At 55.1% G+C, this 19,021-nt stretch overlaps 1 protein-coding gene across 7 annotated transcripts in view; it reads right to left on the bottom strand.

Annotated features, from left to right (window-relative positions):
* The window catches only part of DNM1 (dynamin 1), a 44,746-nt gene that overhangs the window by 24,314 nt on the left and 1,411 nt on the right, over positions 1-19,021 (bottom strand). For 5 of the 7 annotated variants that reach the window (XM_061199851.1, XM_061199848.1, XM_061199849.1 and 2 more), the window contains exons 2-10: positions 5,123-5,196; positions 4,751-4,900; positions 4,175-4,378; positions 3,789-3,887; positions 3,525-3,685; positions 2,362-2,504; positions 2,093-2,228; positions 1,833-1,900; positions 565-703 (exon numbers count right to left, since the gene is read on the bottom strand). In XM_061199851.1, coding sequence (XP_061055834.1) covers positions 565-703; positions 1,833-1,900; positions 2,093-2,228; positions 2,362-2,504; positions 3,525-3,685; positions 3,789-3,887; positions 4,175-4,378; positions 4,751-4,900; positions 5,123-5,196 — 1,174 coding nt within the window. The remainder of the gene's footprint in view (positions 1-564; positions 704-1,832; positions 1,901-2,092; positions 2,229-2,361; positions 2,505-3,524; positions 3,686-3,788; positions 3,888-4,174; positions 4,379-4,750; positions 4,901-5,122; positions 5,197-19,021) is intronic. The other 2 variants (XM_061199853.1, XM_061199855.1) reach the window with 1 other exon arrangement.

Genomic DNA, 19,021 nt, shown 5'->3' on the forward strand with positions numbered 1-19,021 from the left:
GATGTGGATGGAAGGGACGGGGAAGGTCCTGAGTGAGGGTCCTGAGTGAGGGTCCTGAGTGAGGATGGCGTGAGATGGGGAAGATGAAGGACAGTGGGGAGTCAGGGTACCTGCTTGACCTGGGTCCTCTGAATCCCTCTGGCTGTCCAGGCCCCTAGGGCAGCACCCAAGAAGGTCCTGTACTTCATCTGTCTCCAGGGACAAGACTTCCCCAAGACCCCTCCCTGGAGCCCCCAAAGATGACCCCACCTCTGAGAGCAGGGAGGGGGCTCAGGGTCCCCTCTTCTTCCTGAGCTGGGGGAGCTCTTGGTGGGCTCTCAGGGCAAATTACCACCATCATACCTGTCTTTCCAATGTCTAATCCCTTGGTTCCCCTGGTCTGGGGGACGGGGCTGGGTGAGGCCCCCTCAGAGAGTCCCCCTCTCCTGGACTGTGGTGGCCTGCCTCCCCCACCCCGCTGAGGTCTGTACATGCTACCAGGAGGCACTGGGGGAGGTGGGGAAGGAGCGCCTGGCAGCAGAGCAGGGCGGGGCAGAGGCAGGGGCTGGCCGGGCAGCTGGTTACCTTCTTGGTGCACTGTCTAACGGTGCTGATTAGCTCCGAGATAACCATGTCCACACACTTGAGACACGGTTCTCGGATCTTCTTCACCTGCTTTTTCACAATGGTCTCAAAGGCCATGTCTGGGGTAAAGAGCCCCGTTCTGAACGCCCGGAGCGGAAGAAGGGCATGGTGTCACAGACCGGCTCCTGCCAGGAGCACCAGGCCAGGGCCCCGCCCCGCCCCCCTGAGCTCTGCCCTCGGGGTCTTCCCACTACCCCTCTCTGGACTTCAGTGTCCCCATCTGTAAAATGGGCAGGAGGGATTCTGATGAAGGCCTTTCAATCGAAGCTCTTTAGGACAAGACAAGGTCTGCTTATAACTGTTGCATTTGTCCTGCTTTGTCTTCAGATTCTGCTCATACAAAATGTTCTATGGCTAGAAATGGTTTGAAAACTGTCAAACTGGGTTTTCTTTAAGAGCCTTTCTGGGAATAAAGCATTTTATTTTAAGACTAGGAAACAGATTTTTTTTCTTTTTTGTGCCTTAGCCAATGCAGTCTGTAAATTCCATGCCAAACCTTGGAATTGAACCTGCATGAAAGCAGTGACATTTTAGTCTTGTTCACTGCCTGGCACATAGCAGGTGCTTTAAATTTTCTTGTTGAATGGACAGTGTAGATCTGGGTCCCTGGAGCAGGGCTAAGCTTTTTAAGGAACAGTCTATTTTCCAGTCTTTGTCCCGGCTCCACAGGCCTTGGGGTTGGCTAGGAGGAGGGAAGTGGGGTGGAATGGGGCCAACTTGGGGCTAATGGGACTGTGGGCGGGTCTGGAGGGTTGAGAGGCCTCATCCCATCATAAAAGGTTCACAGACTAACACCTGATGCTCCGCCCCAGGCCTCACCCAGTGGTTTGGGCAGCTTTGCGCTGGATAGCACCGGGGGGAGCTGTCCTACCCTGGGGATGGGCAGGGGGCCCAAGCCCGAAGGGTGCTTCCCCAGCCACCTGTGTCTCGGGCTCTACCCCACTGGTCTAGCCTCCGGGCCGCTCCCAGGGACAAGCAAAGGAGGGTAGCAGGCTGCAGGTAGGGGGGTGGCCTGGGTCTCCCATCCACCTCCCCTATCCAGAGCCTGTCCAAGCTGGGAGCCAGAAAGTCGGGGTTGAGGAGACTGGGGACTAGGTAGGGCTCTTGGTCCTTCCTGAGGGAGGCTCACTCCATCACTCCCTCTGTCTCTGCACTAGACCCCTCCTGCCTTCCAGGGTTCAGCTCCCCTCCCCGGTCCCAATACGTGCCTAATGCCATGTATATTCTTGATGGCATAGCTGATCTCCCTTCGGAGTTCCTTCTCGTCAAACTCCATCTATGTAGGAGACAAAGAGATGGCTGGTCAGGGCCTGTTCTGCTACCTGGGAGGTCAAACAGGGTCCACCTCACTCCCAGAGCTGGGCATCAGGGCCTCTTGTGGGGTCAGCACACGTACGCATGAGAGAGTCTTAGGTAGGTGGGTGGGAGGATAGTCCTGAGCCCTCCTGCCCCTGGGGGGTCTGCCTACCTTGACCAGCTCAAAGGGGAAGCGCTCATGGAAGATCCGGTTGATGCGAGCTCCCCCCGACAGTTCATAGGTGTCGATCTGGTCCCCTGAGCCCTCAATGCGCTTCTCAAAGTCTACAGCAAATTGCTGGACCATCCTGGGGAGACAGTGGTATGACCTGAGGGGGCAGCAGCAACCCAGTGCAGGGAGCCCTGGGAGAGCCCTGTGCTGAGAGGCTGGGGGGAGGGGCAGCCCCATAATGGGGAGTCAGGGGTTGGGGAGGGCCTCACTGCAGCAGAGCCTTGGTCTTGCGCGCTGGGTCATCAGGGCGGAAGTTCTTGTACTCCTCCACCTCCTTCTCAATGGACAGCAGCTGGCTCTGAAGCTTGTTCCGCAGCCCTGGCAGCGTGTCCCGGATGTGGTTTGTCAGTTGCTGGCGGTGGGGGCGAGGAAAGGGTTAAGGCCATGGTCACAGACCCAGAATGCCCACAGGACCAGGCAGGGGCCAGGATGTCTGGGGCCCATGTGGACGTGGTGAGGTGCAGAGCCACAGCCCTGCCCACTGCTGTCCTGCCCACCAGAATGAAAGCTGCCTGAGGGCAGGGACTGGCACACAGTAGGTGCTCACAGAGGTGTATTAATTGAATTAATGAGTCAATAACTCCATTTTCAGTAGAAGCCAGAAATCTAGATTTTTATTTGAAATTACCTGTTTTTGACTTATTTAATAGTTTTAGACACCACAAGAGCCAGATGAAATGAATCAGGGGCAGTGATGGCTGGAAGACTGCCCCCTTGTGCCCTTTGGGTTTAAGGCCTCCCTTAAGGTAATTCTCAAGTTCTGAGGCTCACTCTGGTTAGGTCCCCACACACAGTATCTCCCTGAACTGCAGAATGACCCTAAGAAACAGGTCTCATCACCATTATCACCGTTTTACAGATGCAGAAATAGAGGCTCAGAGAGCTGGAGAGTCTTGGTGGGTGAGTGACAAAGCTGAGACTGGAACCCAGGTATGTGGCCTCCAGAGACCCCAGTTTTGTCCCATGCCACACTGCCTTCCTACTGTCAACACATATACACACACACCCCCCTCAGTAATTCTGGAAGCCCCATTCCAGATGGAGAAACATCCTAGGGAAGCCCCTGGGATCACCCCCTCCGCAGATCAGCCTCTCCCCATTTCAGAAGGAACAAAGGTCTTTAGCCAACCATACTCCAATCCTAGTCCCCAAGCCCAAGCCCTTGTCAATGCCACCCTCCACACAAGGTCTTGGACTTCTCTCCATTCTGGGGCGTTCCTAGGGCTCCCCTTCCTGGCCCCAGACAGCGAACGGTCAGCAAAGCTCTGGCGCTACCTCACTGTGGGACAGTGGGCAACCCTCACAAAATACGCTTAAATGATTCTGTTCTCATGCTGGTTTCCCCAGGCCTCATCCTGGCCTGAGCCCCTACCTGGTTAAGGACCTTCTGCAGGTAGGGCGTGCCCATGCGGTCAGCCAAGTGGCGGTAGGAAGGGTGGGAGAGGAAGAACTTGCGTTCAGCAGCCAAGGCAGCCGTGATATCTTTCTTACCATCGATGTCCTTCTGGCTCCGGTTCACCACTCCAATGTAGCCTGTGGATGGGGTGGGGGTCAGGGGCAACCAGCCTTGCGGGGGGTGGGGGGGCAGTGTTACGAGGAGGGGCAGTGGGGTGGGTCAGGTGTGTGGCCTGCCGACCTCTGCGCAGCGGGAGCAGCTTGTTCTCCAGAACATCACGGGCATCTGTGCCCTCGTCCATCAGGTCCAGCTTAGTGATGACCCCGATGGTGCGCTGACCTGGGGGTGGCAGGAGAGGGTTGTCTACATCTGCACTTGCCCTCACACAGGCGCCCCAGGCACTCCCAATCCCACCCCACTCCCCCCCCATCTCCCAGCCCACTCCCTCCCTTACCCACTGCCTGCCTCTGCTCTCCCCGCCTCATTCATTCTCCACAGTAGCCAAAATGATTTTTAAAGGCATAAATCTGATCCCAGCCCTATTCGCTTAGACCCTCCAGCGGCTCCCCCTTACGCTGTGAATAGACCCCCAGGGCCTTGCGCATCGGCTACCTGTGAAAACCTACCCTGGGGGTCCACCTCCTTGGCGACCTTGAGGGCATCGGAGTTGGCCAGGTCGGAGTTGGCTGGGGACACGGCCAAGATGAGGCAATTCTCCTTGGTGACGAACTGCATAAGCATGTCCCGGATCTGGAACTCGATGTCGGGAGGTTGGTCCCCCACTGGGACCTTGGTCATTCCGGGCAGGTCCACTAAGGTCAGGTTCAGCACTGGACAGGGCGGCGAGAGGGCGGGCTCAAGGCGAGGGGCGTGGCCGGGGGCGGGCGGATTAAGGAACAGGGCCGGGCTTAGAGAGAATCTGTTAGGGAGTGTGGCCGTAGGTGGGTGGGGTTAGGGAAACGCGAAGGGCTAAACGGAGGCCCGTTGGAGGCGTGGCCAGGGGTGGGCGGAGCCGTGGCAGTGTGGGACTAGGGGTAGGATACGCAGAGGAGGAGTCGCTGTGGGGGCGGAGTCTGCAGGAGGAGTGAAGCCCTTGAGGAGGTGCCAGCTAAGGGGCGGGGCCAAGAAGATGGTTCCCAAGGGGCGGGGCTCAGAGACGAAGCCGAGAGGCTGGGGGCGGGGCCAGGGCCAGGTCTTCTCACCGTGCGGCGAGTAGACGCGGAGGTTGATGGGCACCGGAGAGATGCCCTTGTTAGTGCCAGTCACCCGGTCGGTCTCAGCCTCAATCTCCTGGCGCACCTCCTCGAAGTCGGTGAATTTCTTGCCCTTGCAGTGCAGGAACTCGGCATATTCTGCCCCAGAAGGAGGGGGGCAAGGGGGAGTAAGCATCATAATAGCCGGAACCCACCTGGGTCCCATCTTCTGCTGGGAAAAGACACCCGCCCACACCATACACACACACAAAACATTTGCCTTCTTCTCCCTCCCCCCACGCAAAGCCACCTCTCTGTTACGCATTTTTATCCCCGCTGTTCTCGGACGGGGAATGAGGCCCAAAGAGGGGAAGCCCATACCTGTGGTAGCATTGACCAGCTGCAGGACCAGGGGGCGTCGGGTGACAATGCCAGATCCTCGGGGCAGGAAGTCCCTGCAGTGAGTTGGGGGTGAGAAGAGGGGCAAGGTCTGAGGAGGCTCCCTCTGTCCCAGGGGCACTTGTCCTGCCACTGGGAGCCTCAAAACTGACCCCCAGACCTCTCTCAGGTCTGCCCTGTGTTAATTCTGAGCCAACAGGAAGTCCCTGCCCCAACCCAGCCACTGCCATTCAACTCAGGAGAAACGGAGGCATGAGGTGCCCCACCCCACGTGCCCAAGCGTCCAGTGGCCACAGAGTGGATGCCAAGGAAACAGAGTTGCACCTCCTCCCCCCCCCTTCCGCTGTGGGGAAAGGCAGCATCTCACTTCCCCTTCCCTGGGCCCCATCTGGCTGGGGTTGAGGATGAGGGGGATGGGGGGAAGGAGGAGGCAAGGAAAAGAACTCATGCTCCTTAATTACCTACTGCATGCCAGGCTCTTCGTGGGCAATATCTCCTGGACTCCACACAATAGCCTCATGAGGAAGACACTGTTATTATCCCCATTTTACAGACGAGGAAACTGAGGCTCAGAGACATTCAGGTAGCCCAGCCAGTATCTACCAGACCCTGGGCACAGATCTGTTTGACTCTCTGGTGAAAGCTTTCTGCCCTTCAACTCCCTGAAGACCCAGCTCCCTTTGAAGGACTGGACTGAGGCGTCCCAAAGTCACCTCATGCCCCTAGACCTGATGTCTATTCCTCAGACATCTGCTGTGTCACTGTCAACCTCAGCAGTCCTTTCAGCTAACTCTTGAGGGTGCCACTTCTCTCTGTCCTGTCAGCTCTTCTCATCTCCCCACCCACCCACCCACGGCCCCACCCAGGCCAGCACAAGAAGGAGGGTGGAGGCCTCTCCAGGGATCAGGCTGTTGGGATCACAGTTATGGGATTCCCAGGACTCAGGAAAGGGGGGAGCAGGCCAGAGCCTGAGGGACCACAGAGATCTGGCCAGTCACCTCATTCATGGAGAGGCACATGGAGGCCCAGGGAGGGGAAAGGATACACTCAAGATCCTATAGGGGGGACTTCCCAGGTGGCGCAGTGGTTAAGAATCCACCTGCCAATGCAGGGGACACGGGTCCGAGCCCTGGCCCAGGAAGATCTCACATGCCACGGAGCAACTAAGCCCGTGTGCCACAACTGCTGAGCCTGTGCTCTAGAGCCCGCGAGCCACAACTACTGAGCCCGTGAGCCACAACTACTGAAGCCCGTGCGCCTAGAGCCCGTGCTCCGCAACAAGAGAAGCCACTGCAATGAGAAGCCCGCGCACCGCAACGAAGAGTAGCCCCCGCTTGCTGCAACTAGAGAAAGCCCGCGTGCAGCAACGAAGACCCAACACAGCCAAAAATAAAAAAAAAAAAAAAAAAAAAAAAGATCCTATAGGGCTGGGACACAGCCAGATCATGAACATGGGTCCCCTGCCCCCAGCCCAGAGCCTGACCCGGACTCACAAAGCAGGTTTGGGGCAGAGAGTTTGAGGACAACAGAGTAGGCCCAGGTTTCTGGGTTCAAGGCCTCATCTGGGGGCCCTGGGGAGGCCTCTTCCATCCCCTGTTCTCACCTTGCCCCACCTCTGGGGAGAGCAGAGGCTAATGGGGAGGAGTCAGCCACCTTATGGGGAAGGAGAATGATAAATCCTGCATTTATCCATCATTTCTAGGTGCCAGGCAAATGCTTTTCATTTGTGCAAGACTGTGAGCTTCAGAAGGGTGGGCTTGCATCTTTCTGTCTGTCGCTGTATCCCATGGCTCAGCACAAGGCTTAGCACACAAGACGTCCTTAATAAATGGGCACTGAATTCCCAAGTCCTCAAAAAGTGCTCTCATATGGAAATGATCATTTTACAGATGAGGCAACTGAGGCTCAGAAAGGTGAAGTGACTTGGCCAAGTTCACCCAATGAGGAATGGCAGAGCTGGGATTCAATCCTGGTGCTGTTGAACTCCAGAGCCTGTGAACTTTCCCATCAAACTCTGCTGCCCCCAAAACCTGAGGAGCCAGACTTGGTTTTTTATGTAATTCAATTAAATTCAGTCTAGAACATATTTGGGAGCAGCTGCTCTGTGCCAGGCTCTGTGCTGGGCCCTGGGGATCGGAGGAGATGAGTCAGACAGTTCCCACCCCGAGGAGCTCACAGCATGGTGGGAGAGACAGAAGTAAACAGATAATGCAATGCAGTGTGACATGTGCTGGAATGGAGGTGCACCAGGCAGCACAGAGAGGGAGGTGATTAACTGGGGGGGAGGCGAGCAGGGAGGGAGCTTCCTGTCTCTGTCTCTCCCATCCTTTATTCGCTGATGCCTTTGCAGGGGTGAGCCCCTAGTACTTGGGATCCCTCAGGGCTGTGGAGGTAGGACATCTGTTCTCACAGAGGCTGGGGTGGGCCTGGGGGCCTGGTGTCTACCTTCTTCCCCACCAGCTCCTCACCCAGCAGTACCATGGCAACAGTAGTTGCCATGGAAACTGCAGGAGGGGCTGGGAAGGATGGGACTCCCCACAGAGAGCCCCCTCCCCATGCAGAGACATGAACCTTCCCTGGAGCTCTTCCCTGAGAGCACCCCTCCGCCCCTCACACAGATGGGCCCACCTGGCCCTGGCAGGCCTGAGGGGCGGAGGTCCCTGAGGTGCCACATAGAGGGTGTGGGGAGCCCAGGGCCCAGCTGGAGGGGTGGTCAAGGGTCTGTGCCAGCCTGCTCCGAGTTGCTGCCTCCCAGGGCTACTTAAAGGACAAGCAGCTTATGGGAAGCCGAGATTAGAGCACAGGGCCATGTGTGGGAGCAGAGAGCCTCCTCAGACCAGGATCTCCCAGGGCCGGGGTGGGGATAGGGTGCCCAGGTGGGGAGGGGTCCCATCTTGGCCCTGGCCCAGGTTCTCAAAGGGAGGCCCTCACACAGTCTGTGTCAGAGTTCCCCAGGCAGCTTGTTCAAATGCACATTCCTCAGACAGGCTGGGTTAGAATCTCGGGGGGCAGGGGAGGGGAGGAGGGAATCTGGATTTTAAACACGATCCCCATATGATTTTCATGTTCCTGTCAAGTTTAAGGATCACTGGCTCAGTGATGAGGAGCCAGTGCCAGGCAGAGGCCCTGGGTTCGAATCCTGCCTTGGCCATTCCCCGGCCTGGTGCCCCCGGGGCAAGTTGCTTCACGCTCTGGGCCTCAGGGTCCTCAGCTGTAAACCACATGATCTAAACCGGGCATCACATACTACCACGCACGGCTGCGGGAGGATCCTTGGAGCCCTTTCACCGAAAGAGCTTAGCCCATGCCTGGTACATAGTAGGCGCTCAGCAGCCGGAGGGACCTGTCAAGGAGGTCCTCCTGTCCTCAGTCTCTTCCCTCGGAGGGTCCCCAAATTTCAGCAAGGAATCCAAGATCCTGAAGAGCCCTCTGCCTCACCTACTTCAGGCACTGAATTGGATCTTGGGATTCTGACCACAGAATGTTGGGTGGAAACGATGGACATCAAGGAGGTGCAGTTTTCAGAGAACATCTCACTCCCCTGTCATTGTCCAGAGGGTGGAACAGAGGCCCACAGAAGGCCAGGGAGCTGTGAGGCCACACAGCAATGGGAGAGGTGGGAGAGGTGGCCGAGATGGGACCAGGACCGGGAGGCCGGCTTTCCAGCCCCATGCCTGGACAGGCAGTGACAAGCACAGACTGGTTCCCATGTCCAGACTGAGCGCCTTGCTCCCTGTTGGATTCCCACGCTGGGCACAGGCTGGGCTACAGTAGGGGCTCAGGCAACCCTGGGAGGAGCGAGCACGGCTGAGCGGCTCCACAGCTCCTGCCTTTCAACCGGAAAGACTGCCCCACGCCCTCTGTTAAAGTGTACCTTGGTGCCTCCCCACTGGGGATTCGGGCCTGATCTGGCCTCCAGCCAGAGCCCCCCTGCACCTCCCACCCAGCTCCTGGTTAGCCTGAGGGAGGACAGAACAGGTGCCCAGAGAAAAGTGTGCCGGGCCCACCAGCCTCGATTGACGTGTGGGAGGGGTGGATGGTGACAGGCCAGCTCCTCCCACTCATTCTGGACAGATGGTGGTTTCCCGGGGAGGCCTTGCCTTGCCATCTGCAGAAGTACCTTCAAACCCGAAGCACAGGGAGGATGAAATAAACATGTCTCACGACCTCCAGGCACCACATACTCCCTGTCTGAATTGGCACTGTCACCCCAGAGGGGCCTGGAGAAATTACACCAAAGGGCCGAAGTGACCCCACCCCTACTCTGGTATCTGAGATCTGGGACTATTGCTCTGGAACCCTGGTTTCCAGGTCCTGCTGAATGTAAACAACAGCAGAAAGTAGCATGCTTGGTCTGGCATGTACCCAGCGGCAGTCATCCTTATAAGTCTCTTGTTTCCTGGGCTCTGATGTCACACAGGCCAGGCGTTGGATGTCAGAGCTGCCACTTAGGAGCTGTGTGGCTATGGACAAATGACCAGGCCTCTCTGAGCCTCAGTTTCCTTATCAGTAAAATGGGTTTCTGTGAGGCTTATATAAATTAATGCCTGAATAAATGGTAGCAATGATTATAAATATAACTTGTTGAGCAATCTGAGAACACAGGCTGGGCTCCCACAACCATGTCACCAATTGATGCAGCAGGGAGGGAGTTGGAAGGTGGGTCTCCTGGGGGCTGGCCAGAAGAGTGGGCGGAGGCCAGGATATTTCCTGCCAAACCTTGCCTTGGAAGTGGAAGGCAAGGGGGCCAGGCAGGCTGTAAGATGCCCTCTGAAGCAGGGATCCAGGGTGGAGGTGAGGGAGTGGATGGGCCAAGAAACACAGTGGGGAGGAGGTGAGGCCAGGCAACAAGTCCCTCTCTGTTCCTGCTGCCCCAGGAGGCCCCTGGCCGGCCCACTTCGTTGAACAGCCCATGAATTTCCAGCTGAGGTTTGAACATTATAGGGCAGCCCTGGCCTTAGCTTCCCCTGATATTCTGATGTCCTGAGAGCAGGGGCTGGGTTGGTCCTGTTTACCACCGTATTCCCAGCACCATCTCGGAGCCTGGCACTGAGCGGGCACTCGGGACACCCCTGTCGACCGAAAGAATGATTTGATGAAGCTCCTACAGTTTTCCCACCATCACCCTCATTGCACAGATGTGGAAACCGAGGCATAAAAAGGGGAAGAGTGTTGCCCAAGTTCACAGTGCAAGTTGGCGACAGGGTAGGACTGGTGCCCAGGGCTCTGGACTCCAAGCCCGGTGCTCTCTCCACAACATCCATTTTCTTCATTAAAGAAAATCTGTGGGGCTTCCCTCGTGGCACAGTGGTTAAGAATCTGCCTGCCAATGCAGGGGACACGGGTTCGAGCACTGGTCCAGTAAGATCCCACATGCCGTGGAGCAACTAAACCTGTGCGCCACAACTACTGAGCCTGCGCTCCAGAGCCCTTGAGCCACAACTCCTGAAGCCCGGGCACCTACAGCCCATGCTCTGCAACAAGAGAAGCCACCGCAATGAAAAGCCCGCGCACCACAACGAAGAGTAGCCCCCGCTCACCGCAACTAGAGAAAGCCCGCGCGCGGCAACAAAGACCCAACGCAGCCAAAATAAATAAATAAATAAATAATTTTAAAATGTTAATAATTAATTAATTAATTTAAAAAAAAGAAAATCTGTGATCTTTCCTTCCACCTTATCCTTCCATCCTTCCTACCTTTCTTCTTTGCTTCTTTCCTTCCTGCCTCCCTCCCTTCCTTCCTCTTTCCTTTCCTTCAAGTGTTGATGACTTTATACTTTCAAAATGAAAATCAATTTCTCTTTTGCCCATACCTTAAAAAATCATATGTTCTCCCTTTAAAAAAACTTTCGACTACTATATATAAAATAGATAACTAATAAGAACCTACTGTATAGCACAGGGAACTTTACTCAGTACTCTATAATGACCTATATGGGAATAGAATCTAAAAAAAGAGTGGATACATGTATATGTATAACTGACTCACTTTGCTGTACAGCAGAAACTAACACAACATTGTAAATCAACTATACTCCAATAAAAATTAATTTTAAAAATAAAAAATTAAAATAAGATTGAAAAAATGTTTTTCACAAAATAAAATGTTGAGATGGCCAAGAAGCACATGAAAAGCTGCTCAACATCACTAATTACTAGAGAAATGCAAATCAAAACTACAATGAGGTATCACCTCACACCAGTTAGAATGGGCATCATCAGAAAATCTACAAACAACAGATGCTGGAGAGGGTGTGGAGAAAAGGGAACCCTCCTGCACTGTTGGTGGGAATGTAAATTGATACAGTCACTATGGAGAACAGTATGGAGGTTCCTTAAAAAACTAAAAATAGAACTACCATACGACCCAGCAATCCCACTACTGGGCATATATCCTGAGAAAACCATAATTCAAAAAGACACATGCACCCCAATGTTCACAGCAGCACTATTTACAATAGCCAGGTCATGGAAGCAACCTAAATGCCCATCGACAGACGAATGGATAAAGAAGATGTGGCACATATACACAATGGAATATTACTCAGCCATAAAAAGGAACGAAACTGGGTCATTTGTAGAGACGTGGATGGATCTGGAGACTGTCATACAGAGTGAAGTAAGGCAGAAAGAGAAAAACAAATATCATAAATTAACACATATATGTGGAACCTAGAAAAATGGTACAGATGAACCGGTTTGCAGGGCAGAAATAGAGACACAGATGTAGAGAACAAACGTATGGACACCAAGGGGGGAAAGCGGCGGGGGTGGGTGGTGGTGGTGGTGGGATGAATTGGGGGATTGGGATTGACATATATACACTAATATGCATAAAATGGATAACTAATAAGAACCTGCTGTATAAAAAATAAATAAAATAAAATTCAAAAATTCAAAAAAAAAAGAAATTGCTGTTCCAAACCATTGAGTCAGAAAAATAAATAAATAAATAAAATGTTGAAAAAATAGAAAGCAACCAACACTGCAACACCTGGGGCTCACCGCTGTAAACATTTTATCATTTATAATAATAGTCATGGCAAACACTGATGCATTGTTGACTGCTGGCCAAGGACTCTGCGGGGGGCTTTAAAATCTGCATCATCACGAGGTTTCTTTTGGGGGTGATGGAAGTGTTCTAAAATTAGATAGTGATGATGGTTGCACAAGTCTGTAAATATGCTAAAAATCATTGAAGTGTGCACTAAAAATGGGTGAATTTTATGGTATGTAAATTATACCTTGATAAAGCTGTTTAAGAAATCTGCATCCTCTCGTTTGATTCTCGAATGGCTGTGGGAGGTTGGCATGTCCAGTTTCCCCAACTTAAAGGGGAAGAAACCGAGGCTCAGAGAGATGAAGTCAGGTGCCCCTCACATGCCCACTTGTGCCCGGGGCTCTGAGCCACACTTGGGTAGTGGCTCTGCTTGCCTAACAGCTCAGCACAAACTTTTCCCAAGTCGCTCAATACAGAGCTACATCTGGATCCTTATTTCTTATCACCAGCAGCTTGCTGTGAAGGAATCTCAGCTCCACCAGTAAATTATTTCCCTGCTCCTAACCTCAGTTTCCTCATCAGTGAAATGGGACACAATCCAGCAACTCCCTCCTAGGATTGTTGAGGGGATGCCTTGAGATCCTGGCTGTAGAAGGATCTAACAGAGTGCCCATTGGTGATGCCATGAGCCACCTGAGTGCCTGTCATGTGCTAGGTGCCTGTGTGTGCTAGACAGCATTGCATTCACCTGCTGAGATGTTTCTCCCCATCCTGCTTGGTGGCCTTGTTTCCCTGTGCTAAGACCAGTGATGAAAGAGTGACGCAGGGGCTTCCCTGGTGGCGCAGTGGTTGAGAACCGGCCTGCCAATGCAGGGGACACGGGTTCGAGCCCTGGTCTGGGAAGATCCCACATGCCGCGGAGTAACTAGGCCCGTGAGCCGCAATTACTGAGCCTGCGCGTCTGGAGCCTGTGCTCTGCAACAAGAGAGGCCGCAATAATGAGAGGCCCGCGCACGGCGATGAAGAGTGGCCCCCACTTGCCGCAACTAGAGAAAGCCCTTGCACAGAAACGAAGACCCAACACAGCCATAAATAAATAAATAAATAAATAAACCCACAGTTTAAAAAAAAAAAAAAGAGTGACGCAGTAATAAACAGGTAAAATGTTCATAGTAACCTTGGTTGGAACTCCTCTGCCGGGAGCTCTCAGCCCAAGGCCATGGGCCTCTTTCTCCCTCTGTGGTCCCTCATTCTGGAAAAACTGAGCTCTACCATACACACGGAGGTCATGGGCTGGAGGGTGATCAGGGAAGGCATCCTGGAGAAGGTGTTGGCTGATGTGAGACTTGGAGGTTGAGCCAGTGGAGGAAGAAGACGGAGGTGTGGTGAAGAGCCTTACCGGCAGAGAGAACAGCACACGCAACGGCACTCAGGAGAGTGAGAGAGAGGGATGGCCCATTTTCCCATGAACTGCAAGATACCCAGGTGGCCCAGGAGGGAGCGGCTGGAGGGGAAGCCAGGCTGGGTAAGGCAGGCCTCAGGGTCCCAACTCAGGAGCTAGGGCTCTGGTTGGAGGGCAGGGGGGCTAAGGAGGGCTTCAAGCAGAGGGGATCAGATTGGGAAGCCATAGAGAGTTCTGTGCTGTCAGACGGAGAATGGCAAGAGAGGTGGCTGCCCCAGGTGCTAAGACAAAGGTGGTGGTGGCCAAGGTAGAGAGAGGGGGGTGGACTCGGGCAGAATACACAGGGTTTGTAGACTGAATGGATGGAGAGGACGAGAGAGGAGGGGGGAGCTGATCCCGGGGCCTCTGGCCAGGGCACTGGGAAGATGCCATTTAGGTGACTGTCTCAAACACCTTCCAAGGCCAATATTCCTCTTTTTCCTGTTGCCTGTAGTAATTCCAAGTTGCTAGAGCTGACTGCTGCAAACAGTTCATATTCCCTAGCCAGATTTCAGTCCAGGGAGGGGGTAAGTGTGCCCGAGAGACAACCAGAGAGAGCAGAGGAGGAGAAGCTGAGGTGTATGGAGATGTAGGCGCATGGGTTGGGGTGAAGATGGTGGGCATTCACATGGAGGCAGGAGACCTGTGCTGCTTCCTGTCCTGCCTCTGATTCCACCGCTGTGTGACTTCAGGCAGGTCCCCTACCCTCTCTGTGCCATTTCACCATCTGAAAACTTGGGATGATGCTCCTCCTACTGACAGGTTGTTGGTTCCAAGAAGACAATAATCAGCGCTGCCCTTGGACCTGGGGAATCGGGGCCCTGACCTTGCACCCCATCCCAGTTGAGATCGCCGGCCTCACCTTCCCCATGAAGCATGGGGTTCCCAAGGACCAAGGGAAGGTGCCCAACTGGAGCCTGTGCACCCCTCCTAGGGGTCTCAAGCCTACCTCTAGCTTCTGCCCCGACTGGGGGCGGCCCTCGCTTCGGGGAGGCAACCCCGGGGGCTAAGGGGGATCCTTTCTGGGGGCGGGGATGGAGCTGGAATATGAGGGCAGCCTGGAGAGAGACGCTTCCCATCCCATCACAGAACTCGGAGGAGTCTGAAATTCTATATTCAACACCAGCCTGCCAGGTTGCTTTGAAGGTGTGTTTGTCAAGGTGGGAGGGCAGAATGTATTGTATTTAGCAATTCCTTAGCTTGATTTATAACAGGAATATTTAGACATACGGCACGTGGGCTCCACTTCTGCTCTTGTTCCAGGGCTGATAACACCACGTCCGTGACTGGCTGCCTCCAGCTCCCGCCCGGCCCCTCCTCACCCGCCCGCCAGGTTCCGACCCTCCGACCCCAGCCAAGGCCTGGGAAACTCGATTCTTCTGGCGCCGGGATCAGCTGCCGTCTGCCAGAGTCACCTTTCATTCCCAGCTCCTTGGGGCCACTGGGTGGGGCGGGGGTTTGGGGAAGACGTCCTCTGGCGGGTCTGGCTGTGGGCGCGTGGCAGGTGCGTGCTCTGAGCAGGGAGAGGGGGAGCAGGGTGTGGCTGCCCGGCAGCATCGCGGGCTCTCTGGGTGGGGATGGCTGAAGGGCCGGCAGCGCCTCCCCGACCCTCCTGGTCTCACTGTGACCTCTGCTCCTCACTGCCCTTCGTCCGGGTTCTCAGACCCACTGGGCTCCCTCCCACCTCGGGCCTTTGCTCAGGTGGGACCCTGCACATGGAGTGTGTTCACTCCTTTGCCTGACCAAGTCCTATTTTTGCTCAGGCCCAGACTTAAATGCTCAAATGCCTTCCCTGGCCCCCTGACGACTCCCCTCCCTTCAAAATCGAGGCTCCTGGTACCCTTTTTCCAACACACAACAAAAGAGCTCTTTGTGTGATGTAGCGTCTGTCTGTCCTGCTCAGCTGTGAGCCCCCTCCCCCGCAGCCCCCCCTCCCCCAGAATAGGGGTGGGTCTGGCTTCTTCAGAGCTGTATCCTTAGGGCCTGGCACGCTGCAAGTGCCAAGGAGATGTCAGTTCTCTCTGCCCCCTCCAGTCAGTGACTTTCTACTTTTGATGTCTCAATTATCCCCTAATCATCTTTGGCCTCAGTCTCCAAACCTGGGAAATGGGACCACTAAGATGTAGCCCGAAGTGTTCAGAGGAAGCGACAGATCTTAGTAGTGGGGAGTGGGCTGTCCCCCATGGCAGGAGCTGGGGCTGAACAAGAGAGGGGCTGGGCTCTCTGACGCCAGAGACCAGCACAAGTCTGTGCTGGGATGCGAATGCAGAGGAAGGGGCAAGGGGATTGGTAGGAGGCAGGGAGCCTGAGCAGGGGTAGGCAGAGTCACCAGGGAAACCCAAAACACTACCCCCAGGCTGCCCCGTGGGCTCTGGGCAGAGGCTCACTCCCCAGGCTCCCTTCGCTACCCTGGCTAGAGGAGATTCTCCCACCTCCACCCTCACCCTGGCCCTCCTCCCAGCTGGTACCTATGCCCAGGCAGGAACAGAATGGGTGCATCCTCTGTGCCAGACCTTACCCCGAGTGCTTCACGGGTATGACATCAACACTCGCCACAATCCCATGAGGGAGGTGCTATTATTATCCCCATTTTACAGATGAGGAAGTAGCAGCCGAGCAGGGTTTAAGAAACATGCCCAATGTTGCCCAGCTTGTAAGTGGCAGAGGTAAGCTACAAACCCAGGTCTGATTCCAGAGCCTGAGCGCTCAGCCCCTCTGCCACACTCCCACTGGCCTTGGCCTCCCCAGGGGCCAAACGGGAGGGAAGGTGGGCACTGCCCAAATGTCAGCATGCCTGGGTGAGCAAGGCCAGGGGCGTCGGAGGCTGGAAGTCTATCCCAGGACACCAGACTTGACGCCGGATGGGTATTGTGGGGAGGGGGCACGCAGCTGGGGGCAGACAAAGGGAAACCTAGGGCACCAGACATCTGCTCACAAAATGCTGGGGTGTCCTGGGGCCCACGCACACTCCTCTGTCTGCACTTACCCCCAAGATGATCTCATCTATGCTCACGGGTTTACATCCCATCTCTTCCAAATTTATATTTCCAGCCAGCCTTCCCCCTGAGCTTCCGACTTGCATCACCACACTGCCCACCTGACATCTCAGACTCAAAGAGTTCAAAACCAAACTCCTGATCTTACCCCCAGCCCCGCAACTGGCTCCTCCCTACTCTGTTAATGGCGCCAACAACCACCTGGGGTCAAAGGTGCGGAAGTCATCTTGGATTCTTCTTTCCTCGCCTTCCACATCCCATCCACCAGCAGGTTTTGTGGGACTTTCCTCCAAAATACATCCTGAACCCCACAGGTCTCCTCCTCTCTCTGCTAAAGCCCTGGTCCAGGCCCTGCCACCTCTGCCCACCGCAGCAACCTCCTCATCTGTCTCCTGCCCCCCTTCCCAAGTCACATACTTGCTGGAATCAGCTCAAGTCACTCCATTACTTAAAAGCTTCTGATAATAATGAAAACAAACCCAGCTCCTCAGCATAATCTGAGGGCCTTGTAGATCTAGCCCCAGCCTACTCCCCGATGCTGTGTCCGCCTTGCTCACAAAACACCAGCCCCAGTGCTTCCTTTCTGTTCTTCAAACACACCAAATTCATTACTGCCCCAGGGCCTTTGCGTTTGCTGTTCCCTCCGCCTAGAATGCTCTCCCCAGATAGTCACGTGGTTTCTCATCCCTCAGTTCTCCTCTCAGATGCCACCACCTTCTAGAGACCTTCTCTGACCTCCCTGTGGAAAGTGGCCCTTTTCCCTCCCAGCATTGACCCCATTCCCCAGTTTTCTTCTTCATATATCTGCTGAATGACTCAATGAATGAGCCTCAGTTTTCCCTTCTGTAAAAGGGGGACAAAGAAATAGCATAGACCCAGACCAGTCCTAGCGGGGTCCTGGGCAGCTGCTTGGGTCACCTCCATTGCAGAGCTGACAACAGGGTCCTCCTGGTTGCCCGGGAGCCCGGGCTGGCCTGGAGCAATCTCTGCTTCCTCTGTTGTATTTTCCACTTCCTCTCCATGGGGGGTTGACTCCCGGGAAGCCCCAGGAGGCAGAGCCACTGTTACCATGCTTATGGGTCTGGGGACCTAGTGCTAGGTAGAGAGGTTGGGACCCATGACGGAGCAGGCAGGGCTGGCTGGGGGCCCCGGTGAACCTCAGTTTCCCGACTGCACTCCAACACCGGCCTCCTCACTAGCTTTCATGAGGATCAAGTAATGCTTCCCTGCTCACTCCTCCGCCTCAGGCCCAGTGGCCCCTGCTCTGCCCCTGTACACCCCATGCATCCTCCTGCAGGGCCACAGTCAAAGGGTATTGGGTTGCAAGAGGGCCCAGGCCTCCTGGGGCAGAATCCACATCTCACTCCACCACTCAACAAGCAAACAGTTGCTGAAATCAGCTGTGACCAGGCTGGCCTGCTGTGCTGTCTACTTACTGGCACCTCTCTCTGCTGGACAGTGAACTCCGAAACGGCAGGGGCCTGGTCTGTCCTGGCACATGCAGGCCCCAAACCTAACTGACAATCAACACCTCCCTCCCACGTGTTTACAAAAGGGGGCTTTTACACCCATGAATTCACTGGAGCCCCATGGCCACTGTCTCAGGAAGGCAGGGCAGCAGCTGTCAGTCTGCCCATCACTCAGATGGGGAAAATGGGGGTCCACGCCCCTGCACGTCCCTTTGCTCAGTGCAGAGCTGGGCTCTTAGAGGCTGTGCAGGCTCCAGATTGGAGTCTAATAGATTCTGTCCTTCCTGGCCCTGTGACCTTGGACATGGCCTCTAACCTCAGTGTCTCAGTTTCCTCACCTGCAGGATGGGCATCATGGTACCTGCCTCATGGGGCTGTTGTGACCCATCCCATATTGCATGGCATGGGGCACATGGGAAGGGCCCAGCAGATGGGACCTGGGGTCATCTTCCCCTCTGTGCCCCCTGCCCAGAGCATGCAGCAGGCATGCAGCAGGCACAGAGCAGGCGTTCAGCAGATGTTCAATGGATGAAAGGCAGGCCTATGGTTTGTACACTGGAGAGTGCTGGATGTCCACGAGTGCCATATAAAGCACGAAGACCCCGGGGCTTTATTGTCTCCAGGGTCCTCCCACCCCCTCACTCTGACAGCCAGGCGTAGGGACGGGGACCATCTGTGTGTCTCTTGCCTGTGCCTCTGCTGCTCTGGGGGGGTCACATGACTAGGAGGGGGGTTCTTTGGGAGCCCGGCCCTGGGAGACAGACGGCGTCCCCCTCTGCTGACCAGATGGGCCTGGCCGCCCCCCCAGATTCATAGCTCCAGGCAGGATCCTTCCCTCTCATCCCTGGGGTTGACACTGGGCTTCCCAGGTCATTTGTGGGGCAGGAACAAGCATCCGGTCCAACTGTCCATATTAGAGATGGGGAAACTGAGGCTCTGAGAGGGCAGTGACTCGCCTGAGGTTTCACAGCAGAA

The sequence above is a fragment of the Eubalaena glacialis genome, chromosome 9 (assembly GCF_028564815.1).
Source record: "Eubalaena glacialis isolate mEubGla1 chromosome 9, mEubGla1.1.hap2.+ XY, whole genome shotgun sequence".
Taxonomy (NCBI): Eukaryota; Metazoa; Chordata; class Mammalia; order Artiodactyla; family Balaenidae; genus Eubalaena; species Eubalaena glacialis.